The following is a 27,310-nucleotide window of genomic DNA, read 5'->3' as shown; positions in this document are numbered from 1 at the left end:
AATAATTTTGGGATCTTTGTCTTGAATCTAGCAGATGTGTTGAACTCTTACTGATTCTAATTTTGTAGATTCACTTTGCGTTTTCTGTTTAGATAGTTACATCATCCATGAGTACTGAAAACTTCCTGCCCAATTATTACTTAAGTGATTCATACATATATATATACATTTATATTTATATACATATATCCTTATGTATACACAAACAACATATAAATGTTTATATGTACACATATATAGACATATTTATCTTTTTTAAAGTGTAAAGTTACATAGATGCAGTGCTGGTAGACATCCTTATGTTGTTCCTGTGGAAATCTTTCACCATTAAATATTGAGTTTGTTGTGCGATATTGGTTACACCCATTAGCAATTTAAAGATGTTCCTGCCTATTATTTCCTTAAGAATTTTTATTAATGTGTGCTGGATTTTATCAGACGCTTAATACTCTACATCCCTTGAGACAATCATAAATTGTCTATTTTCCTCTATTTTTTTTTTTTTTTTGAGAGAGAGAGAGTGTGTGTGAGTAGAGTGGGATGGGACAGAGGGACAGGCAGAAAGAGAATCCTGAGCAGACTCTACACCCAGCACAGAGCCTGATTCGGGTTGATCTCACCACCCTGAGATCATGACCTGACCCAAAACCAAGAGTTAGACGCTTAACCAACTGAGTCATCCAGACACTCCAGTCTTTTCTACTTTAAGTTGTTAATGTGGTAAATTAAATGAATACATTTTGTATGATTTAAATCATTTTTATATCCTGGGATAAACTTAATTTAGCAGTCATGATATATACTTTTAATTTCTTACTGGATTCAATTTATTTTCAAGAGGAATGGGGCTACTGTTTTATTTAGAAACTTTGTGTCTTTCTTTTCCTTTGGGTCTTTTCAAAAGAGATACTAGCCTATGATGTTTTTTTCTTTTTTTTCTCATACTGTCCTTGTTGAACCTTGCTGTATTAGGGCTGCTGTAACAAATTACCATAAACTACTTGGCTTAAAACAAAAGAAATTTATTCTCTCACAGTCCTGGAGACTAGAAGTCCAAAATTGAAGTACCACTAGGGCTCCATTCCCTCTGAAGCCTTTAGGGAAGGAGACTTCCTTGCCTCCTCTTAGTTTCTGGTGATTGCTGGCAATCCTTGGCATTCCCTGGCTTGTGGCTACATGACCCAATTTCTGCCTGTCCTCACATAGACATCACCCCTCAGTGAGTCTTTGTACATTTTTCTCTCCTTATTAAAGCTATCAGTCATTGAATTTAGGGCCTCAATGACCTCATCTTAACTTGATTTTATATTCAAAGACCCTATTTCCAAATAAGGTTACATTCTAAGGTTGTTGTGGACATGGATTTAGGGGGAGAATATTCACCCTACCATACCAATCTTGGTGTCAAGATTTTACTAGTCTTATTTGAATCTTCAGCATCAGGAAGTAGATAATGATTGATAACCTCCAATCTTATCACTAATAACCCTTGAAGATACTATAAAAACCTAGAGCACTACTCTACTTTTTTTTTTTTTTTACTACTCTATTATTGTAAGAAGCATACAATGGAGGTGAGTGATTCATGTACTTAACTTGCTTTATGACCAGAAAATCTAATCCCACATTTTTTATCAACTCATTTAACTTTCACATTAAACACTTTTTTAATGGTTACTAAGGTTATAAAAGATTAACCTCAAACAGAATAAAGTAAATTCAGTCTATCAAGAAAACATGTTCTTTACCCATTCTCTCGTTAATGGTAGAATGATTTGAATGCTCAGATATCTGCATATACTTTTTTGGAATTTTAAGCAGTCAAATACTTTTTCTTTTCAAATTTTTATTTAAATTCTAGTTAACATATAGTGTAATATTGGTTTCAGTAGTAGAGTTTAGTGATTCGTCACTTAAATATAACACCCATTGATCATAACAGGTGTCTTTAATATCGATCACCCATTTAGCCCATCTTCTACCCATGTCCCTCCATCAACCCTCAGTTTGTTCTCTATAATAGGAATCTCTTGTGAGTTGCTTCCGTCTCTTTTTTCTTCCCCTATGTTCATCTGTTTTGTTTTTTAAATTCCACATATGAACGAAATTATATGGTATTTGTCTTTCTGTGACTGACCTCTTTTGCTTAGCATAATGCACTCTAGCTCCATCCACATCATTGCAAATGGCAAGATTCCTTTTTTTTTTTTTTAATTTTTTATTTATTTATGATAGTCACAGAGAGAGAGAGAGGCGCAGAGACACAAGAAGAGGGAGAAGCAGGCTCCATGCACTGGGAGCCCGATGTGGGATTCGATCTCGGGTCTACCAGGATCGTGCCCTGGGCCAAAGGCAGGCGCCAAACTGCTGCGCCACCCAGGGATCCCAAGATTCCATTCTTTTTGATGGCTGAGTAATCTAGTAATACACACACACACATACATGTACCCCACATCTTTATTCATTCTTCAGTTGATGGACATTTGGGCTGTTTTCATAGTTTGGCTATTGTTGATAATGCTGCTATAAACATTGAGATGCACGTACCCCTCCAAATCTGTACTTTTGTATCCTTTGGGTAAATACTTAGTATTAGTAGTGCATTTGCTGGGTCATAGAGTAGTACTATTTTTAAGTTTTTAGGAACTTCCATACTGTTCTCCAGAGTGGCAGAAACAGTTTGCATTCCACCAATAGTGTAGAGGGTTCCCCTTTCTCTGTATCCTCACCAACATCTCTTGTTTGCCGTGTTGTTTATTTTAGCCATTCTGACAGGTGTGAGGTGCTATCTCATTGTGGTTTTGATTTGCATTTCCCTAATGATGAGTGATGTTGAGCATCTTTTCAGGTGTCCATTAGCCATCTGGATGTCTGTTTTGGAAAAAACGTCTGTTCATGTCTTCTGTCCATTTCTTGACTGGATTATTTGTTTTTTGGGGTATTGAATTCTATGAGTTCTTTATAGATTTTGGATATTAATTCTTTATCATATATTTCTTTTGCACATATCTTCTCCCATTCTGCACATGTTTTTTACTTTACTACTTCCTTTAGTATAGCTTCGTGGTAATGTGAGCAATAACTATATAATCCTCAGTCTATAAAAGCATATATAACACTTTGCAAAAACTTTAAGTGATTCTTCAGGTAAGTTTTGCTGTTATAAGTGTTGGTTTTCCCCTTCTGCAGGCTTTTAAAACTTTATATAAGATATAACTATACTTACATCAATTAGTGTGAGTATCAGAAAATTATTGTACACTTTATCTTGATTCCAGGGCTTTAACTAAATTTTACTGTGTAGCTAGATTTTTTTTTTTAAATCTTCAATCATGTAAGAGTTTTCCGTAATGGGAACTATGAAGCCAATGACATCATTCCTCTAAGTAGAGAAAGCTGAGAACAGTGAAGCTGTGTTAATAATGAAGCAGTTTTGATTCATTGTATGGTAATATTACCACACAGTAGATCTTAAAAGATTTTTATAGATCAAAGATTTTAGGGGGTAATTGATTTAGCATCTTTCCTTTGGTATTAAACTATATTCTTTCTTTAATTTTCAGATTTTATTCATCACATTAATGACACAGATGCTGTACTAAGTACCAATGATAGCAACCCTGGTAAGTAGTTTGGAATTTACAGTTTAGTTTGTTTTTTTATTTCCACTTTGCTTCAGAAAGAATTTAAGGTAGAACATATTGTTTTATTTTAGGTGAATAATTAGTTCAACATCGCTACCATTATGTTAACTGAGCCACTATTAATTGTTGGCAACTAATGCAATTCAAAAAAAAAAACTCCATAAAAGATTGTGTTAATATGAACACATATTCATATGAAGACAAGATTCATCTGTAGAATCCATATTTGCCTATAAATAGTCAATATATATTTTTAAGAGCATTATCTTTGCTAATTGTTTTGGAAATCTAGAAGCATAGGTCTCAGGTCGTTAACTTTTTTAGGCATTTATTAGTCACTAATATTTAAGATACACAAATGTAAACTACTTTCTTAATAATGAACAAACATTAGTAAATACAGAAAAAAATAATCTTCATTTCTTTGAAAAGTTTCCTTTAATTAGTTAGAAATAAGTCTTTGTGTCTTGTGTGTTTATCTACTATGGCAGTCATAGGGAAAGTGAATATAAAAGCTAATATAACCTTCCTAACAGTTAAACTGTTAACCTTTAACATCACCTAAAGCTTTATGTATTAATGATTTAGATTTCAGAGTATTGGGCTTAAGAAATGCTAATGTATCTTTACATTATGTATTTAGATTTATGTGCTTAGATTTCAAAGATAATAAATTGATATCATTTTAAGTTTATTTTATTTATTTATTTTTTTACAAAAGGGTCTTTATTTGTAAAAAGCCAAAGGGGCCCTTGGGGCAACAGAACAGGCAGGCTGGCTTCTCAGGGGTCAGGGGCATTTGGGCAGATGCGCTTGAGTGGGGGGGCACCCTCCGAGTCCTCTGTGTCACCCTGGGCTGCATCGGGGACAGGTGGCACTGGCTCAAAGACGGGGTAAGCTTCGGGGGCCTCAGCCTCCAGCAATTCTGGAACAGGCTCCTCCTTGGTCAGCATTGGGGGTTCATGGGTGCTGCCTGCAGTGATGCCCTCAGGATCTCTCTCTTGGCCCAGCTGTGGGGGCTGAGCATCCTCTGGGACCCCTTCTGGTGGTCCAGCAGGTGACACAGGGCAGCTGGGCTGGGGGGTACCCCCAGGGCTGGGTTCGGTGCCCTTTTGCAGGGAGCCTTCCGAATGGAAACTCTGATTACTGTTTTCACCCCCTCGGGGACTGGTGCCCCTGCCCCGCCGCTCCCGGCCTCAGGATCTCTCCGTTCCGCCACCTGCCCTCCGTTGTTCCTCCTCCTGGGGGTCCACCATTGGCACCCACTTGAAGATATGAAGGGAAGTGTCACCCACAGTCACCCAGCGCTTCTCCCATCTCCTTGGATGGACCTTCTTGATGGTCACCATCACCTTCTTGATGTCATCTTTGGCCCAGCTCCGGGTCTCGGCCCGCATGGTCTGGCAGGCCATGCTGGTGGGACTGGGGCCAAGGCCAAGCCCGCAGCTGGGCCGCCTCCCGTCCGGCAGACTCAGACTCAGCGCCAGACCCGGGCGCTGCTCTCTCGGCCTGCCGTCCCTCCAGGAGTTGCCCGCGCCCTCCCTCGCTCCCCTCATTTTAAGTTTATTTAAGAGAGAGAGAGCACGCACACTTGTGTGTGGTGCCTAGGGGGAGGGGCAGAGAGTCCAGCAGATTCTGTGCTGAGCCCAATAAGGGGCTCCATCCCACCGCCCTGAGATCACTACCTGTGCTGAAACTAAGAATCAGCTGTTCAACTGCCTGCGCGACCCAGGCACCACTCAATATATATTTATTAGGTCTCTTTTATGTCAGGAACTATTCTAGGCTATGAGGATACAATGAATGGACAGAAGTCTCCTCTCTTGAAGCAAATGTTTCAATGTCTTACTCTGTCTCTTAATTAAACTCATTAACCTGTGTTTTCTTAACACTAGCAAATGAGTGAGTGCCATGCCAGCTTTTCTGTGGATATATACACACACACCTTTGAATAATTATACTGAAGTATTTCAGTATAATTTTAAAATATATTCATAAATTTCGTGATGACACTGATGATTTGGAGAGCACCATCAGCAAAGTCAATTTACTTTACATTCTTCTCTTTGAACAATGTGTTAAGTAGAATGACAGTCTCAGTTAATGTAAAGTTACAGCTGACCTTCATTGGATATTTACTGTGTGCAGGCATTACTCTAAATGTTTTACAGCACCTCTGTAATGCAGATAATGTTAACTTCACTTTGTAAATGGAAAAACCAAAGCACAGAGAAGTTAATGACTTGCCCAACGTTATATATAACTACTAAGTGACAGAGTCAAGATTGACTATTCAGTCAGTTAACTTCCATAGCCTGTGCTCTTTACCACTGTTATTATTAGCGCAAGAAAAATTCAAGTTAATTTACTCTGTGCAGACGTAGAAGAAAAAAGTACATGTCAAAATGCTGGCTAAGCAAGAAAATTGTTTGGCTTTGTAGCATGCCAAATATATAATGGATAGAGAATAAAATTAAAAACAGAACTTAAATTGAATATATCATTTTTCTCTTTGACTAGTGATGAGTATGATTGTTACTTATTAGTAGTATTTTCATCAGCATTAAGAATTCCTTTTAAAGGGCTGATTATTAGGAAAAGTACTACTATGAAATTAAAAAACACAGAATGATTTGTATCCTCTCAACAGAAGAAATTGCCCCTTGAAGATTAGTGTTAGAAAAAATATGTTTTATTCAATTCTCAGTTCTCTGGATATCATCTAAGCTGTTGGGCTACTGTAAAATATGATAAACCTCCATGAAAATTATTCCAGATTGCCAGAATTCAAGATTCTTAAGCATTAAGCAACAATTAGTTTTTGGCAATACCATGTCATCTGTTTCAGTGATGTGCACTTTTTATTCCAAACCCATAGATTTGTTTTATTGTTAAAAGAAACCTGTTCTAGGGTGGCTTGGTGGCTAGGTGGGTTAACTGTCTGACTCTTGACTTTGACTCACATCATGACCTTGGGGTTGTGAGATTGAGCCCCACATCGGGCTGTGCCCTGGGCATGGAGCTTGCTTGAGATTCTCTCTCTGTCTTCCTTTGCCCCTTGCCCCCCTCTAAAAAGAAAGAAAGAAACCTGTTCTTTGGCCTTTGTATGGGTTATTAGCCCAAATGTAACAATCACTCTGAATATTTCTTTTTTTTTTAATTGGAGTTCAATTTGCCAACATATAGCATAACACCCAGTGCTCATCCCGCCAAGTGCCCATCACCCAGTCACCCCAACCCCCAGCCCACCCCTCTTTCCACTACCCCTTGTTCGTTTCCCAGAGTTAGGGGTCTCTCAAGTTTTGTCACCCTCACTGATATTTTCACTCATTTTCTCTCCTTTCCCCTTTATTCCCTTTCACTAATTTTTTATATTCCCCAAATGAGACCATAAAATGTTTGTCCTTCTCCGATTGATATTTTACTCAGCATAATACCCTCCAGTTCCATCCATGTCGAAGCAAATGGTGGGTATTTGTCATTTCTTTTTTTTTTTTTTTAATTTATTTATTTATGATAGTCATACAGAGAGAGAGAGAGAGAGAGAGGCAGAGACAGGCAGAGGGAGAAGCAGGCTCCATACACGGGGAGCCCAATGTGAGATTCGATCCCGGGTCTCCAGGATCGCGCCCTGGGCCAAAGGCAGGCGCCAAACTGCTGCGCCACCCAAGGATCCCATATTTGTCATTTCTAATGGCTAATATTCCATTGTATACATAAACCACAGCTTCTTTATCCATTCATCTTTCAGTGGACACCGAGGCTCCTTCCACAGTTTGGTTACTGTGGACATTGCTGCTATAAACATCGGGGTGCAGGTGTTCTGGTGTTTCACTTCATCTGTATCTTTGGGGTAAATCCCCGGCAGTGCATTGCTGGATTGTAGGGCAGTTCTATTTTTAACTCTTTGAGGAACCCCCACACAGTTTTCCAGAGTGGCTGCACCAGTTACTCTGAATATTTCTTACATTATTGTATAAATAAGATCAAATGCCATTCAACCCAATATTTTCTCTCTGGCAGTGGAACCAAAGGATAGTTGGTGGGATAATTTATAGCTTCCCATAGAAATTAAGGATATACGGCCTGGGGTCGCGGGCTGAGGGTGGGGATGGGGGTGGGGCAAGAAGAAAAAAAAAAAAAAAGATATACCTCAAAATTTTTTAAAATTCTCCTACCTTTAATTATTTGTAGGTAAAAGATTCCTAATATATTTAAATATAACCTTCTATTTTTTCCAGAAAGGAGAAACTTATTCATGATACAAATTGAGGTTGGTAGAGCAAGTGTCAGTCTCTGGGATAGTCATTTTGAATTCTTCATGATCTTCTCTAATCTGATGCTTTTCCTATTGCAGTGATTTGTCCAAGTGCTGGGAGTGGTGGCAGTCCTGAAAATGGCTCTATGATTTTCTACGCCAATGACACAGAACTCCAGCAGTTTGAAACGTGGTGGAATAAGTCCAAGACAGTGCCCTTTTACCTCATAGGGCTCCTCCTGCCACTGCTCAATTTCAAATCTCCTTCATTTTTTTCAAAATTTAATATCCTAGGTAAGCTGAAGCACTGTGTTATAGAGCTTCTGTGTAATAGAATACACACTGGATTTTGTGGAAATATGATCTGGCTGGGGAGAGACTTACCTACCAGCCCTGTTTACCTGTGTTTAATTTGTTCACTCATATGTTACCCTGCTTTTTTATTTTCTTTATGGAGTTCGGCACAGAGAAAAATGCAGATGACCATTTAAAGTCCAAGTTCTTTTTTTTAAAAGATGAGTTACTAGATTTCCCATTCTATCCTTACTGAACCATTGTTCCCCATTTCCTTAGTGGGTACAACTTAGAAGAAACAGATGAAGTTTTCAGGAGGAGAGATCCAAATTGGATATTACAGGAATTCTCAATACTAAGGATTGAAAGCGTAAGATAAGAATATTTACTAAAGGAGGTTATAGAATATTTTTTCCTAGTTTCTATTTAAGAGTATGTCACAGAATTATCACTTAGCTTTCTACCTGGAATGTCATTCTCTGTCTAACTCAACCGATTGAGGTTTATTCTGCTTTTGCTTTCCTCTTTAGTGCTTTTTCCTTTTTGGAACACTACTACCTCCTTTAAAGGAACAGACTTCTTACTGTGAGCCTGGTTTTTCAAATTTCTGAAGTCACTGAAGAAATTTCACAAATTTCTGCATCATTAAAGGAATGTTTTGATCCTGTCTTCTTTTGTAATACTGAAATTTAAGATGGCAAAAGGAACCCTCAGTGGAAACTTAGATCTTGGGGCAGCCCGGGTGGCTCAGTGGGTTAGCGCCGCCTTCAGCCCAGGGACCCGGGATCGAGTTCCATGTCAGGCTCCCTGCATAGAGCCTGCTTCTCCCTCTGCCTGTGTCTCTGCCTCTCTCTCTCATGAATAAATAAATAAAATATTTTAAAAAAGAAGAAACTTAGATCTGGCTAACTAAAGATAACGTTCATAAAAAATTGATAACCCCAAATAAACCATAGGGTTTCACCTCCTCCCTATAGATTTGATCTCCTGGTAGGCAGTGTAGAGTATAAAATAATTAGATTACTCATCACATCAAGGAGGTAGCTTTTGAGGTTTCCAGAAGACCAAAGGAGGAGGTAAGGATATTTCTCTATACTTCTCTGTGTCACAATAGGATTCACTGCAAGACTGCCGCAGACACACACAGAAAATCAAGCATTGTGGTTATATAAGCTTTGGCCTCTTGTTTTTATCATTTCTGAATCAGCTGAACTGCGAACCCACAGAGAGCTTATATAGCTCATTTGTGGTTTCCTGATTTGCTTGCTGACTTTCCTGTGGAACAGCTCTTTAAAAGTTAGCATATAAACTGGTAAAGTATTTGCTAAAACAATCACCAGACTTGTAACCAGATTGATTATCTCCTTAAGAATATTTTGCTTCCTCCCCCTCCCCTTTGTTTTTTTGGTACTTTCCCTTTCTTTTACAATTATAGCTTCTTTACAGAAATTAGTGTCTAATTCCTATAGAAAGAAACCTACTTGTATTTCCTGACTCTACTCCATAATGACTGGACTTAATTTCTTTTTTCTTTTTTTATTTTTTAAGATTTTATTTATTTATTCATGAGAGACATAGAGAGAGAGGCAGAGACACAGGCAGAGGGAGAAGTAGGCTTCATGCAGGAAGCCCTACGTGTGACTCGATCCTGGGTCTCCAGGATCACGCCCTGGGCTGAAGGCAGCACTAAACTGCTGAGCCACCAGGGCTGCCCCAAAGCTTAATTTTAAAACAGTCTGTAAAACACACAAAGATGATAAATGGTTTCTAAATTTTTTCTCACAGGTACAGTGTCTGTTCTCTATTTGATTTTCCTTGTCACCTATAAGGCCATACACTTGGGATTTCATTTGGAATTTCACTGGTTTATGCAGACAGAATATTTTGTACCAGGTAAGCTGTTTTAGCCAAATAAAGAATCAATAAATTACAAAAATGTGATCTTTTAGTTAACTTGTTAAGTATTATTATTGTAATATAAATAATGGTATTTATTTGGATGAGCACTTTTTATTAATGCTATTGAGCTAAAAACAGGAGTGCAGTTAAAATTACTCTGCTTTTCTCTCAGGAGTAACCAGGCTTCTGTATCATTTCTGGTTAAGGATTGAAGTTCATTGAAGTTACAATGCAATTTAAAAAATCAAACTCATTTTCTAGACTTTTCTGGGGAAACATACCCCTAGAATTTCAGAGGCTTAGAACCCGGTCAGTGATTAACATATGTAGATAATACTGTTCATTAACATCATTATTCCCCTTATAGTTTTCTTTTTTTAATTGTTTCTCAGGCTAATTAAGATGGTGGTTATTAAGTATTCCCTCCCCTCCTTTTTTCTCTTATGGTTATAATTTGGCAGTGTTTTAAATTTCACCCAAATTCAGTGGATCTGGGGTATGATAAAAGCACCGTGAAGCAATGAATGGCCAATGTAAATGAGAAAACAGATTAGAAAATGGAAGTGAATATTAGACTAGTCTCCTGAAAACTCATGAGGAGAAAGCATTACAAAAATCTCTTGTTGGTTTAGGAAGACTGCTTTCTTTCTATTCTTCACCTGGCAATTTGGGCAGTCTAGAATTCAAGTCCATTTAGTATCTGGTGTTACTCTCTGAAGTCAGCATTTATAACTGTCTCCCATTCCTTTGGTTTCTTTTTTTACAGCATGTCTGGGTTTTCCAAGTATATCAAGTTGTTTGTTGGAAGTTGTTTGCTACTATGGTTACTTATTTTCAGATCATCTGGGTGCATTAGCTTTGATTTTTTATTTCTCTAAGAAGCCCATAAAGACCAAAAAGGCAGTGTAAATTAAAGATAAAGGAAATACTGGAGCTTGAAAGGCATCCTTCTCTTCAAGATTGTGTGTAAAGTTGGACATGAATGAAAATGGCCACTTTAAGCTAGTGGCCATTCATTGATAGAAATAGTCTGGGAAGTTTTTTTCTAAAATTAGGTCCATACTGATTTATATTAAGAGTCTTAATGATAAACGTTTCTGCTAATGATAGGACTTGAGAGAAATGGGGAAAAAGTATAAATATTTAAAAGATGGAAAAGAAAACATTTAAATACATATTAAACCATTTATTTCACTTTATTTCATTTCTGAATGATACAGAGAATCATGAGGATTAAAAAGCCTCATGTTTATATTTATGGTCCTGAAATTAGTTTATTATGATTGAAGAATTTTTTATGAAAATCTGTCATAAATATGTCATAAGTCTTTTTCAGTAAGGCTAATTAAGAATCAGAGAACTTTGGAATATGAGTCTGTTTACTGTCCTGATGAAGAATTCACAGAAACTTGTAGTTCTGATTGAATCTTTATATACATTTATTATCAAAAATGTTTTTCAATGCAATGAATCCTATTGCCCTTCTTCTAGATAATTGGAAAAATAGAAAAAAATACTCCTATGTGTTTTATCCTATTCTTTTCTGCCTCCAGGACTTTATTTCTCTAGTTATCCCTTCTGTCTTCTTAATCATGTACCATTAAATATTTCCTTTACTGAACTATTCCTACTAGAATACAAATCTATCTCTCAGTCTAAAAAAACAAAAACTCATATGCTCCCACATTCCCCTCTAGCTATTGCTTCCCTTTAAAGAAAAACTCTTTGAAAGAGTTGTCTATTCTTACTCTCTACTTCTCTTTCAATTTTGCCTTGAATTCATGTTAGCTAGGCTTTTGCCCCAGTCACTCCACTGACATCCAATAACTCCATCTTGCAAAATCCAATGACGAGTTCTCATATCCAATGACCATATCTCATATCTCAACTTAGCAACGTGGGCACATTTGGTCACTCCTTATATCTTGAAACATTTTCTTAACTTCTAAACCCAATTTTCTCTTAATTCTTTTAAGAAAATTTCTCTGGCGCCTGGGTGATTCAGAGGTTGAATATCAGCCTTTGGCTCGGGTTGTGGTCTCAGAGTCCTGGATTCAAGTCCCACATTGGACTCCCCATGGGAAGCCTGTTTCTCCCTCTGCCTGTCTCTGCCTTTCTTTCTGTGTCTCTCATGAATAAATAGATAAAATCTTAAAAAATAATAATAATAATTTCTCACATTCCTGACCAGTCAGTTATGGAATTATCATAGGGTTTTACTCAAACTTCTTTTCTCCCTATTTTATTCCCTAAGAAATATCATGTAGTTACCTGGCTTTATATATTATCTATATGGTGACTAGGCCCACTTTTATATCTCTAGGCCAGATCTCTCCACTAAGATCCATCCTTATGTATCTACCTGCCCCTTCTACATTTCCACTTGGACATCCACTAGATATTTCAAACTTCTTTATGAAAACCAAGTATTTGTTTCCTTCTTCATCTATCCACATTACACCAACATTCTTAATCTGTTCTTCTCCCAGGTTTCCACTTGCTTAGGCCCCAAACTTTAGAAATCATACTTAACTGTTTTCCCCCTACCCTCCATATCTACAAAGCATGTCAGCTGTACTTTTAAAATAAATTGAGTATCTGACTACTTTTTATCATTTCCATTAGAAAGAATTAGTCAAATTGCTAATCTCTCACCTGGATTAACGTAGTAGCCTCTTAACTAGTCTCACCATTTCCACTCTGCCTCCCCCTCTATAGTCTGTTCTTCACCTAGCAGCCAGGGTGATGTTTTTAAAACAACCTTCAAAAGCCTCTAATGGTTTCCTGTCTCACTTAGAATAACGCAAGCTTCAGGGCATCTGGGTGGCTCAATGGGTTAAGTGGCTGCCTTTGGCTCAGGTCCTGATCTCAGGGTCCTGGGATTAAGCCCCTTGTCTGGCTCCCTGCTCAGTGGGGAGCCTGCTTCCCTCTCTCCCTCTGCCTCTTCTCCACCCCCTTGCTCATGCACTCTCTCTCTCTCTTTCTCTCTCTCAAATAAATAAATAAAAATCTTTAAAAAATAAAAATAAAACAAGCCTCTGTCATAGTCCACAAGTCCTATATCATCTGACTCCTGGCTTCCTGTCTGCCATCATTCCCTATTACTTTCCTACTTATTCAGTCCACTTCAGCCACACTGTCTTCCCTGCTATTCCACAAGAATGGCAAGCACTCTCCTTTGCTCAGAATCCTTGCATTAACTGGTACCTGTACATGAAATGCCTTTGTCTTTTCTCAGATATCCACTTGGTTATTATTATTAGAGAGGCCTTCCCTGGCTTCCTACCCACTCCCACTTCTTGTTGTGGCTTATTTTTCTTTAGTGCTCTCATCACTATCAAATCATATGCAAGTATCCCTGGTTTTCTAAATCTATTAAGTTCCAAATTCTTTTTTTTTTTTAAAGGTTTATTTATTTATTTGAGAGAGAATGAAAGGGAACATGAGCAGAGGAATAAGCAGAGAGAGTAGACTCCTTGCTGAATGGGGAGTCAAATGGGGGGCTCAATCCCAGGACTCCGGGATCATGACCTGAGCCAAAGGCAGACACTTAACTGACTGAGCTACCCAAGGAGCCCTAAGTTACTAATTCTAGTAATGAATTGAAATATTAAGGGATATCTATTATTCTAACCTATTTTGTACCTGAGTTTCAGAAAATAGCAGACATTAAGATAACAAAGGACTTTCTAAAAATGCTTCTAAAGCTATTTGGCTCTTGAATTCAGAGAATGAAAATTCAGTTGGTAAGGAGTTACCTGTATTTTTTTTTTTTTAATTTGTGTATCTTGTGAAAAGGGTTATTCTTTGTTTTTGTTTTCTGTACTTGTCTGTTACTGTTGTGTCCCAGAGGCCTGTAATAATTCTGAGGGCATAGTGAGTAGTCCATAAACAATGTTGAATGAATAAAGGTGTTTATCCCTACTCCCTTCTAATCTCATTAAACCAACTGTGAAGAAAAAAAATGTAAAAACAAACACAGACTATAGAAGAGACAACAGCAAACAAGAGACAGCAACAGATTGATAGATACTGGAAAACTAGTAGATAGACTGACAGCAAAGCAAACAAAGCTGAAATTTAAGCACCTGTGGAGAGGGATTGAAACCCTCAGTAGTTGGAGTCATTTGGGTCACTCTGAAAGCAAGAGTAAGGAAAAAGGGCTTAAAATGGGGAGAATGCCATGAAAGTTTACATCAGGAATAGATAGATTTTAACTATCCTCCTCCACCTATCAAAAGATGGAAGAAACTGAATTAGGCTCAGAACTCAGGTTCTCCAAATACAACAAATGAACTAAGGAACTAAGTGAAAGTGTTATGTCGAGTGGTGAGACTCTCCTCTCTCCCTTTGTTCCCTTCAATTCTCTTTTCTTTACTCTTTGGCTTCCAGAATGTTGAGAGTATAAGATAACAGGATTCTCCTCTGGAGAAACTGATATGCCCAAGAAGAAAGAGCTAGGGGATCCCTGGGTGGCGCAGCGGTTTGGCGCCTGCCTTTGGCCCAGGGCGCGATCCTGGAGACCCGGGATCGAATCCCACGTCGGGCTCCCGGTGCATGGAGCCTGCTTCTCCCTCTGCCTGTGTCTCTGCCTCTCTCTCTCTCTCTGTGACTATAATAAATAAATAAAAATTAAAAAAAAAAAAAAGAAGAAAGAGCTAGAATCTTGGACATTTGGGTTTTACCAAAGAAATGGCAGGTACCTTGCTTATATCAGACCATTTAGATGTTTACTAACTATACTTTTTTTTTATGCTTCACTTTTCTTTTCATTATTAAAAAAAAAAGATAGCCAAAAATCACTAGATACTTGTGGAAAGCCTCTGACTTGAAAACAAAACTAGGCCAGGGAAGAAGACCTTGTAAGGAAAAGAGAATAAGAGGGAAAAAGAATAAGAAAACAGGAACACCTGGGTGGCTCAGTGGTTGAGCGTCTGCTTTGGCTCAGGGTATGATTCTGGGGTTCCGGGATCAAGTCCCACATTGGGCTGCCTGCGTGGAGCCTGCTTCTCCCTCTGCCTGTGTCTCTGCCTCTCTTTGTCTCTCATGAATAAATAAAATCTTTAAAAAAAAAAAAAAAGGAAAACATCCCAAAAATTACCTTCTCAAAGTGACAAAAGACAGTGATATATCCGTGAAACATTAATTGAGTGCCAAGGAAAGGAGGGAGGTTGGTCTTAGAAACCAAAAATATAATAAAAGTTAAGAATGCAAAGAAAATTTGGAAGATAAAGCCAACTTCCAAAAAGTAGATTAGAAATCATGGTTGGATGGAAGAAAGGAGGGATGGAAAGCAGGAGAGAGGAAAGAAGGAAAGAAAAATAGAGAAAAGATAAGAAAATTAAAGAATTAATCCAGGTAGCCCAATAACTAAAAATAGTTCCATGGAGCAGAGAGAAAACGAAAGGAGGAGGAAATTATCAAAGAAATAATTTAAGACATTTCCCACTAACTAAAGAACATGAGTTTCTAGACATACAGACCCCAAAGTGCCCAGCACTGTGAATAAAACCCACACCAAAGCATATCATCGTAAGATTTCTGAACACCGTAGATAAAGACCCTGAAAGGTTCTAGGGATGAAGAACAGGTTTTACAAAAGGTCTGGAGTCAGAATACTCTCAGACATTTTAACCAACTCCAAAGCTAAAAGAGAAAAATGTCATGAAGTCTCAGGATAAGTTATTTTAACCTAAAATTCTAAATCCCACTATACCCTCACCTAAGTGTTAGAGTACAACAAAGATATTTTCAGAAGGTAAAGTCTCACAAAACTTTACCTTCCATGCACTCTTTCTCACACACACACACAAAAAACCCTGCAGAATGTGCTCCACCAAAAAGCAGTAAATCACAAAAATCCTCAGAGAAGTGGTGAAGGCCTATGCTAAGAAACAGCTGTGCAGCAGGCCTAGCAAGCAACCTGCCCAGATCACAGCAACAGAGGGCCCCAGGAGGCATTTTCTTCCAAAAGGAAAATGAAACGGAAAAGATTGTTTGATGCATTGTATAGATGAAATGGAGTTTTACCATTCTTTTGTAGAATTTGAGGAAAAATTATTGTTAAGTAGACAGGAAACCAAAAAAGGAAAAACTTCAGTCTCCATAAACCTCCATAAAAACAAGCCAACAAAAGTATTTTTATATAAGAAAATATATTGATAAAACATTTCATGGCTTACCTGTGAATAATACAGAATAATCATTAAAATTAAAACACTAAATATTAAAAAAAAAACACTAAATATTGATTTTGCAAAATCAGAATTAGGATTATGATTATAGATAGGGTCACCTGGGTGGCTCAGTTGGTTAAGTGTCTGCCTTTGGCTCAGATCATGACCAGGGCACTGGGATGGAGTCTACTTCTCCCTCTGCCCCTCCACCCCAACTCATGCTCACTCTCTCTCCCTCTCTCAAACAAATAAAATCTTTAAAAAAAAAAAAAAAGAATTATGTTGGGACGCCTGGGTGCCTCAGCGGTTGGACGTCTGCCTTCCACTCAGGGTGTGATCCTGGAGTCCCGGCATCGAGTCCCACATTGGGCTCTCTATATGGAGCCTGCTTCTCCCTCTGCCTGTGTCTCTGCCTCTCTCTCTCTCTCTCCCTCCCTGTCTCTCGTGAATAAATAAATAAAAATGTTTTTTTAAAAAATGTAAGAGGAGGGACTCTGGGTGGCTCAGTGGTTGAGTGTCTGCCTTTGGCTCAGGGCGTGATCCCGGGATCTGGGATCAAGTCCCACATCAGGCTCCCTGCATGGAGCCTGCTTCTCTCTCTGCCTGTGTCTCTACTTCTCTCTCTGTGTCCTCATGAATAAATAAAATCTTTTAAAAAAGAAAAAAAAAAAGTAAGAGGACTAAAGTCTCCTGGTGGAAAATCAATGGATTATGTCTAAAATTTTAAAAAGAAAGGAAAAGTAATATAAACATTTTTTAAAAGATTATAAATTTACAGTGTGCTGAATAGTTATGAGTTCTAATTAATTACCTTTAGGAAATAGGCTTCAGGATGGGAGATATGAAGTAAGAGAATGCTGTTTTTTGTTGGAAGCTCCATAATGCTGTTTAACTCTCAACAATTAGACACATTTAGGACTATGTTTTTGTTTTTTGTTTTTTTTTTTTAATCCATTTGAGAGAGAACATAAGCGGGGGAGCAACAAAGGGAAAGCAAGAAGCAGGCTCCCCTTGAGCAGGGAGCCCAAATGGGGCTTGATCCCAGTACCCTTGGATCATAACCTGAGTCAAAGGCAGATGCTTAACCAGCTGAGCCACTCAGGCACCCCAGGACTACATTTTTAAAATGAAAAACTGTTAAATGCTTTAAAACTGATTTCAGACATTGATCTGGGATTGTGTGGTGATTTGCCTTATGATAGCATTGTGTTCATCTGCAACCAGAAAAAATTTTCTGACCACATATGCTTTAAAGTCTTATTATTGGGACTCCTGGGTGGCTCAGCGATTAAGTGTCTGGCTTTGGGTCAGGGCGTGATCCCAGGGTTCTGGGATCAAGTCCCGCTTTGGGCTCCCTGCAAGGAGCCTGTTTCTCCCATCTGCCTATGTCTCTGCCTCTGTCTCTGTGTGTCTCTCATGAATAAATGAATTAAAAAAATAAAAATAGTTTTATTATAAGCTTTCCATTAGGAGCAGACTACCTTCTACCATGCACTCATTGACACTTAATAATGCTTCCAAATATAATCAAATTTCTGTTTTCATATTTTTTATTTGTAGGCCCTACCATTCTTTTTGTTTTTGCTTTTAAACTTTTTATTGAAGCATAACATATACAAGTGCACAACTCTTAAGTATACAGCTTGATAATTTTCACAAACAGTATACTAGATACCCAGCAGGAGGGCAAAAACTAGCACTCCAGAAGCCGCTCTCATTATACGTACCAGCTGCTATCTCCCTACAAAGATAACCATTCTTCTAACTTCAGAGATTTGTTTTGTCTGTATTTTGGTTTGATTTGGTTTTAATGTCATGTAAAAGGAATATAAAACATATGTTCTTTAGTGTCTGGCTTCTTCCAATCAGCATTAAATTGTGATATTGATCCATATAGTTGTGTCTTTTTGTAGTTCATTCTCAATGGTATTTAATTGTGTAAGTATACCCACAATTTGTTGATCTTTACTGTTGAGGGACATTTGTCTCCAGTTGTTTAGTATTATGTTTATTGCTCTACTCTATTCTTACACATATCTTTGGGTGAAAATATGACAGGTTTCTCTAGAGCATAAACCTAAGAGTAGAATTGCAAGATCAAAGAGTATGCATACATTCTGCTTTGGTAGATGTTGCCAAAAGGCTTTCCAAAATGGTTGTACACTTTAAGGGGGTGAAGTGCATATGAATATCTCAGTAAAACTGTTGAAAAGAATTTCAGGTTTTTAAGTTACTCAAAAACTGTTTTTGTTGATTAATTGGAAAAAGCTGAATACTTACTCTCTTTTGACGAGAAACAACACTGATATCACCTGTCATAGTTAGAAAAGGATCAATTAACAAGTTGTTTCAGGAAGCAGTTAGAGGTAATAGAAGTTGATTGCTCTGAAAGAAAAGATCAGCTATTCTGAAGAGAGCTTATTGAAAACTAAAAGATATTAGCAAAAAAAATCATTCTGAACAGTTTTAAATAGAATTTTGACCACTTACATGGCTAAAGTCCTTTATCCTGAATATAAATGAATACTTCTGATTATGTGCCATACATTCTCAAAAAAATAACATGGCTCACTGCCTTCTAGGAGCTTAGAGTTGAACAGTAAGACCAATTTGTGAGTTATTGATCATAGTGCATAGATAAATATGACACAATAAGATAGAGGAATTGCAAATAAAAAAGAATTAGAAATCAGGAAAAGGTTCTAAGGACCAAAAGGAGTTCTTTAAGTGAAAAAAAAGTTGGAGGAAGGGATATATGCCAGATCAGTAGAACATGTTTAAGCAACAGTTAAGGCCTAAGATAACATGATCCATTTAGGAAATTACAAGAATCTGGGTGGCTGGATTGAAAGAATACTAGTTGGGGAAAAGATTGGAGATAAGGATAAGTAGGCAAAATCCCAATCATGAAAAGCCTTTTCTTTTAAGCTAAAAATAACTTCAGTGGCTCTGAAACACTCCTTACCCTTTATTTAAGGTTGGCTGAAGTTAGGACATAATCAATGACTCCAGGAGGTCAATTGGGTAGAGGAAAAAAAGTCCTATAATTCCCTGTCTAAAACTAAGATTCATAATGGAGCTGCTACAGTCAAATGCATAATTATAATATAAGTTGAGGTCAGAGGTGCTATAGCCTCATTTATTCACTCTCTGAATCAACAGAATATGTAGAAAAGTAGCGTTAATGAAAATACTGTCAGAACCTGGATGTAGGGGCAGCCCCGGTGGTGCAGGGGTTTAGTGCCACCTGCAGCCCGGGTTGTGATCCTGAAGACCCAGGATCGAGTCCCATGTCCGGCTCCCTGCATGGAGCCTGCTTCTCCCTCTGCCTGTGTCTCTGCCTCTCTCTCTCTCTCTGTGTCTCTATGAATAAATAAATAAAATCTTAAAAAAACAACAAAAAAACAAAAAAGAACCTGGATGTACAAAAGCACTGCTGAGGTGATAATTCAGAGGTGGGTGATGAGTGATCCACTTTATTTTGGCTCCTTTGACATAAATGAATTGACATAAATGAATATATGTATGGGTTTATTTCTGGGCACTCTCTTCTGTTCCATTGATCTCTATGTCTCTTTTTTTGCTAGTACCATACTGTTTTGACTACCATAGTTTTGTACTAAACTTTAAAATCTGGAAAATAAAAAAATAAAAATAAAATAAAATCTGGGATTGTGTTGGGACACCTGGGTCGCTCAGCAGTTGAGTGTCTGCCTTTGGCTCAGGGTGTGAGGGTGTGATCCCAGTCTGGGGATTGAGTCCCGCATCAGGGCTTCCTGTGAGGAGCCTGCTTCTCTCCCTGCCTATGTCTCTGCCCCTCTCTTTCTCTCTCTCTCTCTTATGAATAAATCAATAAAATCTTTAAAAACAAAATAAAATCAAATCTGGGATAGTGAAACCTTCAGTCTTGCTCTTCCTCAAGACCACTTTGGCTTTCAGGGTCTTTTGCAATGCTATACATATTTTAGGATAATTTGTTCTATTTCTGTGAAAAATGCCATTAGAATTTGAATAGGGGGGGAATCCCTGAGTGGCTAGGCTGTTTGGCCCCTGCCTTCGGCCCAGGTTGTGATCCTGGAGTCCCAGGATTGAGTCCCTCGTCAGGCTCCCTGCAAGGAGCCTGCTTTCTCTGCCTCTGTCTCTCTCTGTGTGTCTCTCATGAGTGAATAAATAAAATCTTAAAAAAAAAAAAAAAAAGAATTTGAATAGGGATTGCATTGAATTGCTTTGGATAGCATGACCATTTTAATAGTAATAATTCTTTAAACATGGACATGAAATATTTCCATTTATTTGTGTCTTCTTCAGTTTCTTTCATTACTGTCATACTTTTCACCTTACAGATCTTTCACCTCTTTGGTTAAATTTATTCTTAAGTACTTTATTTTTTATATGTTATTGTTATTGGAATTGTTCTCTTAATTTCTGTTTCTAATGGTTCATTGTTAGTGAGATTTTTACATATTGGTTTTGTATCCTGAAACTTTACTGAATTTATTTATTAGTTCTCACAGTTTTTCAGTGGAGTCTTTAGAGTTTTCTATATATAATATTATGTCATCTGCAAATGGAGACAGTTTTATTTCTTCCTTTCTAATTTGGGTAACTTTAATTTCTTTTTCTTGGTTAATTGTTGTGGCTAGGATTTCTAATACTGTGTTGAATAAAAATGGTGAGAGTGGGCATCCTGTCTCGTTCCTGATCTTGGAAGAAAAATTTTCACCTTTTCACTGTTGAGTATGATCTTGATCATGGATTTATTATGTTGACGTACATTCCCTCCGTAGCCAGTTTGTTGAGAGTTTTTATCATAAATGGATGTTGAAATTTGTAAAATGCTTTTTCTGCATGCATTAAGATGATCAAATGATTTTTATCCCTGGTTTTATTAATGTGGTATATCACATTGATTAATTTGTGGATGTTGAACTATCCTTGCATCCCTAAAATAAATCCCACTTAATCATGGCATATTATCCTTTTAATGTCTTAATGAATTCAGTTCGCTAATGGTTTGTTGACAATTTTTACATTCCTGTTCATCAAGGATATTGGCCTATAATTTGCTTTTTTTGTAGTGTCCTTGTCTGGATTTGATATAAGGATCAGAGTAATATTGGCCTCATAAAGTGAGTTTGGAAGTGTTCCCTCCTCTTTTATTTTTTGGAAGAGTTTAAAAAGGATTAGTATTAATTCTTCTTCAAATATTTGGTAGAAATCACCAGTGAAGACATCTGGTCTTGCCTGGACTTTTCTTTATTGGGAGGTTTCTGGTTACTGATTCAGTCTCCTCATTAGAAATTGGTCTGTTGGGCAGCCCTGGTGGCTCAGCGGTTTGGTGCCACCTTCAGCCTAGGGCAGGATCCTGGAGACGCGGGATCAAGTCCCACGTTGGGCTCCCTGCATGGAGCCTGCTTCTCCCTCTGCCTGTGTCTCTGCCTCTAACTCTCTCTCTCTCTCTGTCTCCCATGAATAAATAAATAAAATCTTAAAAAAAAAAAAAATTGGTCTGTTCGGGCAGCCCTGGTGGCTCAGCGGTTTGGCACCGCCTTCAGTCCAGGGTGTGATCCTGGAGACCCGGGATTGAATCCCATGTCGGGCTCCCTGCATGAAGCCTGCTTCTCCCTCTGCCTCTGTCTCTGCCTCTCTCTGTGTGTCTCTCATGAATAAATAAATAAAATCTTTTTTTTAAAAAAGAAAGAAATTGGTCTGTTCATATTTTCCATTTATAATTCAGTCTTGGTAGTTTGTATATTTCTAGAAATGTATCTATCTATTTTTTCTAGATTGTCTAATTTGTTGATGTATAAGTGTTTACAGTAGTCTCTTTTTTTAAAGATTTTATTTATTTATTCATGAGAGACACAGAGAGAGGCAGAGACGTAGGCAGAGGGAAAAGCAGGCTCCCCTCAGAGAGCCTGATAAGGACTCAATCCTAGGGTCCTGGGCTCACACCCTGAGCCCAAGGCAGACGCTCAACCACTGAGCCACCCAGCTGCCCCTACAGTAGTCTCTTATAAATCTTTGTATTTCTTTGGTATCAGTTGTGCTGTCTTCTCTTGCATTTATAATTTTTTTATTTGAGTCCTCTTTTTTCTTGTTTAATCTAGCGAAATGTTTTTCTATTTTATCTTTTCAAAAACCCTGCTTAGTTTTATTGATTTTTTTTTCTATTTTTTTAGTCTCTCTTTCATTTATTTCTGTTCTTATCGTTGCTATTTCCTTTATTCTACTTCAGGTTAATTTGTTCTTTTTTCTCATTATTGCTTGAGGTATAAAGTTGAGGGAGTTTTTTAAAGATTTGTTTATGTATTTGAGATAGAAAGCACATGCTCAAGCAGGGGGAGGGGCAGAGGAAGAAGGAGAATCCTCAAGCAAACTCTCCAATGAGTGCAGAGCCCAGTGTGGGGCTCAACCTTAGGGCCCTGAGATCATAACCTGAGCCATGCTCAACCATATGAGCCACTCAGGCATCTAGTGTTTATTTGAGATCTTTCTGGTTTCTTAGTGTGATTGTTTATCACTGTAAACTGTCCTCTTAGAACTTTTTTTGCTTCATTCTTTAAGTTTTGTTAAGTTGTGTTTCCGTTTTCATTTGTCTCAACATACTGATTTCTCTTTTTGATTCCTTCTTTGTCTCATTGGTTGTTCAGTAACATTGTTACTTAATCACCACATATTTGTGAATTTTCCAGTTTTTTTTTCTAATAGTTGATTTCTAGTTTCATACCATCATGGTTGGAAAAGATGTTTGGTAAGATTTCAATTCTCTTAAATTTGTTGAGACATATTTAATGGGCTATAACATGTGATGTATCCTGGAGATGTTCCATGTGCACTTGAGAAGAATGTGTATTCTGTTATTGAATGGAATGTTCTGTAAGTGTCTATCAAGTACATCTGGTGTAATGTGTCATTTAAGTCCAATGCTTCCTTATTGATTTTCTGTCTGGGTGATCTATTTGTTGTTAAAAGTGGCATATTGAAGCCTTCTACTGTTATTATATTGCTATCTGTTTTTCCCATCACATTTGTTCATATTTGCTTTATATACTTAGATGCTCCTATGTTGGAGATAAATATTTGCAAATATTATACCCTCTTGATGAGTTGATCCCTTTATCATTATTTAATGACCTTCCTTGTGTCTTGATACAGTCTGTAGTATATTTTTTAAGATTTTATTTATTTGAGAGAGAGAGATCACAAGAAGAGGGAAAGGGCAGAGGGAGAAGCAGACTCCCCACTGAGCAGGAAGCCCAACATGGGGCTTGATCCCAGGATCCCGGATCCTGGCATCACGACCTGAGTTGAAGGCAGACATTTAACCAGTTGAGCCACCCAAGTGTCCCAGTCTGTGATTTAAAGTCTATTTTGTTGGATATACGTATGGCCTTGTTTTATTTTGATTTACACTTGCATGGAATATCTTTTTCTATCCCTTCACTTTTGGACTTTGTGTGTCCTTAAAGCTGAAGTGAATCTCTTAATAGGCAGCATCTGGTTGAGTCTTATTATTTTACCCATTCAGTATCTTTTGGTTGGAGAATTTAATTCATTTACATTTAAAATAATTATTGATAGTTATACGCTTAATATTGCCTTTTTATTAACTGATTTCTGGTTGTTTTTAATTCCTTTGTTCCTTTCTTTCTCTTTTGTGATTCGATGACTTTGAATTCTTACTGAAGAGTTTTTCAGTTGCTGCTCTGCAGAGAATAAAGTCATGTAAATAATAATTTTATCATCTTTCCAAAAATGCTACTTCTCTATTATATAAATATAATGCTGACTCTTGATCTGAAGTGATCAGTGTATCCTCGTATGCTCAATGTATTAAGAGTTGATTTTGGAGGGGCTCCTGGCTGGCTCAGTTTATGGAGCATGCAGTTCTTGATCTCAAAGTTGTAAGTTCAAGCCCCACGATGGGTGTAGAGATTACTTAAAAATAAAATCTTTTTTATTTTTTATTTATTTATTTTTTTAAAGATTTTATTTATTCATGAAAGACAGAGAGAGAGAGAGAGGCAGAGACACAGGTAGAGAGAGAAGCAGGCTCCAGGCAGGGAGCCCGACGTGGGACTCGATCCCAGGTCTCCAGGATCAGGCCCCAGGCCGAAGGCAGGCGCCAAACCGCCGAGCCACCCCGGGCTGCCCTAAAATCTTTTTGAAAACATTTTATTTTTTTAAACAGAAGTGGGAGTTGCCCCCACATTTTATTTTATTGCTTAGATGTAAAAAGTTTAAAAGATTATAGACAAAGGGGGAGAATTTTCCTGAGAAAATTTTTATTTTGTTTTTTGTGTTTTTTTTAGAATGAGTGTGCACAGGGTGTGGGGGGAGTGCAGCAGGAGAGGTTGAGAGTCTTAAGCAGGCTCCCTACCCACTGTGGAGCTCACGACAGGGCTTATTCTTACAACCCTGACTGAGATCATGAGCTGAGCCAAAACCAACAGTAGGACACTTAACTGAGCCATCCAGGCATCCCAGAAGAATATACTTTGAATTGCTTCTGCAAATAAAAATTTAGATAAAAGCTAACATTTCAACAAAAATTTAGTGGAAAACTAAGTTGTGTAATTTTTTAAATCTTACAATCCTGATTTCTTTCAGAATCAATGCTTGATTCTTACTTCCTTTCCTAAATACTATGGCAAAATGTCAGTGGACTTTATTTTCTAAACAAGAAAAGGATAAACAGTCCTTTTTATACTAAGGAGTCCTTCAAGATGGGTTGTTCTCCATTTTGTCACCAACTTTGTCTAGATCTAGCACTGTTTTCATGTAAATCTGGGTGTTATTCTACATATAAGCAGTTTTTCATTTTTGTATTAGCAAACTTCAAAGACAAATTGGCAGTGCTTTTGAAATATTTATTATTTTATTATTCTTATTTCATAGTAACTTTGGATTTATTATAGAAAATTTAGAATATAGATAAGTGGTTAATTTAAAATAAATCCCTCTAGCCAGCGATAACCGTTATTTAAACTTTTGTGGTTATTCCTCCAGTCTTTTTTCTTAATATACACACAAACTTTTTAAAATAAATGTAAAATCATAATATATATGCTATTTGAATCATAAACATTTGCCACAGGGTAAAACCTTTCTCTAGAATATATTCTTACATACTATATACCACAGAGCAACTGTATCATAGTTTAACCTTTCCTCTGTGTAGACATTTGTTAATTTCTAGCAATTCTATTGCTAGTTTTTAAGCAATAATTTTAGATTAGCCTTTGGAAAATGTTAAGTGACCAAATCTCCCTTTTTTGATTCCTTTTCTAAAGGTGTTTTACTGGCAAATTCAAGTGTTAGAAAAAGAAGACTTTTAAAGTTGGCCCTAAATTTGAATTCTGCTGTGCCACATACCAGTTGTGTGACCTCAAAAAGGAATAACTGATGTAAAGTACCCTCACAGAGTAGTCATTTCTTGATTCCTTTTCTTACCTTTTCAAGTGCTTTGCTCAAGTATAATGCTAGCCTTGAGCAACTTTGTAAAGACATTTTAATATTCTTATTCCCTGGATAAAGCAGAGGAAACTAATTTTTGGCAGCCAACTTTTGGCTACTAACCTTCATTTTCTAGCTGTCAGTTTTAACGTGTCGTTCTTTTGTTTTTGTTTTTTGTTTTCACTCTTTTTCTCCTAGAGATAAGATTTCAGTTTCCGCAGCTGACTGGAGTGCTTACCCTTGCTTTCTTTATTCATAACTGTATTATTACACTCTTGAAGAACAACAAGAACCAAGAAAACAATGTGAGTAATTGTCAGAGGAATTGAATTTTGTTACTGGATCTTAATTCTTAAATTTAAAACAAAGAGCAGTGGTCAGCAAACTTCTACTGTAAAGATTTAGATGGTAATTTTTTAAAAGATTTTATTTATTTGAGAAGCTCATGAGAGAGAGAGAACACTAGTGGTAGGAAGGGTCAGAGGAATAAGGAGAAGCAGGCTCCCCGCTGAGCAGGGAGCCCAGTGTGGGACTTGATCCCAGGACCCTGGGACCATGACCTGAACTGAATGCAGCCGCTTAACTGACTGAGCCACCCAGGCACCCTAGATGGTAAATATTTTAGGCCTTGTGGGCCATATGGTCTTTGTTAAAACTATCTAACTCTGCTGCTGTGTCGTGAAAGTAACCATAAACAGTATTTGAACCTGGATGGTGGCTGTGTTTCAAGAAAACTTTATTTACCAAAACAGAGAGTGGGCCAGATTTCATCATGGACCATAGTTTGTCAACCCTGATGTAGAGTAATCACTAAAAAAGTAAAGAGGCATAGCTAATAGCCAACAGTGATGATAAAATCTTTTTTAAATACCCAGGTTATAGCTCAGTGGAGAGCCTGCTTCTCCCTCTCCCTCTGCCTGCCACTCCACCTGCTTATGCTCTCTTTCTCTGTGTCACATAAATAAATAAAATCTTTTTAAATAAATAAATAAAATAAAATACCTAGGTTATCTAAAATATTAAAACAACAACAAAGAACAGATGGGACAAATGGAAAACAAATAGCAATAGATTGAAACCTAATCATATTGATAATTACTTTAAATATAAATGGTCTAGGGATGCCTGGGTGGCTCAGTGGTTGAGCATCTGCCTTCAGCTCAGGGCATGATTCTGGAGTCCTGGGATCAAGTCCCACATCGGGCTTCCTGCATGGAGCCTGCTTCTCCCTCTGCCTACGTCTCTCCCTCTCTGTATCTCTCATGAATTAATTAATTAACTAATTAATTAATTTTAAAAATAAATAAATAAATATAAATGGTCTAAATCCTGCAATTAAAAGCTATCAGACTGATTAAAAAATAAAACCTGACTACAGTTAACCCTTGAACAAGGTGGGAGGGTTAAGGGTGCTGACTACATCATCTCCCACTGTGCTGCAGTCATAAATTCATGTATAACTTTCCCCTACAGCTTAATTGCTAATAGCCTACCATTGACCAGAAGCTTTACTGGTAACATAAACAGTTGATTAACACATATTTTGTATGCTTTATGTATTACATATTGTATTCTTGTAG

The 27,310-nt window shown here is 37.4% G+C and overlaps 1 protein-coding gene and 1 pseudogene across 11 annotated transcripts in view; one reads left to right on the top strand and one right to left on the bottom strand.

Moving 5' to 3' along the window:
* Nucleotides 1–27,310, top strand: part of SLC38A9 (solute carrier family 38 member 9) — an 82,309-nt gene that overhangs the window by 34,993 nt on the left and 20,006 nt on the right. For all 11 annotated transcript variants that reach the window (XR_003137091.3, XM_025448184.3, XM_049102743.1 and 8 more), the window contains 4 exons: nt 3,564–3,623; nt 8,002–8,196; nt 9,982–10,089; nt 25,929–26,035. Coding sequence is in view for 10 of the 11 variants with exons in the window: in XM_025448184.3 (XP_025303969.1) it covers nt 3,564–3,623; nt 8,002–8,196; nt 9,982–10,089; nt 25,929–26,035 (470 nt within the window). In the remaining variant the exon portion in view is untranslated. The remainder of the gene's footprint in view (nt 1–3,563; nt 3,624–8,001; nt 8,197–9,981; nt 10,090–25,928; nt 26,036–27,310) is intronic.
* LOC112660594 (B-cell CLL/lymphoma 7 protein family member C-like) lies at nt 4,345–5,212 on the bottom strand (annotated as a pseudogene).

This window comes from Canis lupus, chromosome 2, assembly GCF_003254725.2.
Source record: "Canis lupus dingo isolate Sandy chromosome 2, ASM325472v2, whole genome shotgun sequence".
Classification (NCBI taxonomy): domain Eukaryota; kingdom Metazoa; phylum Chordata; class Mammalia; order Carnivora; family Canidae; genus Canis; species Canis lupus.
The sequence above is the reverse complement of the archived record's forward strand: the minus strand, read 5'-3'. Positions and strand labels throughout refer to the sequence as shown.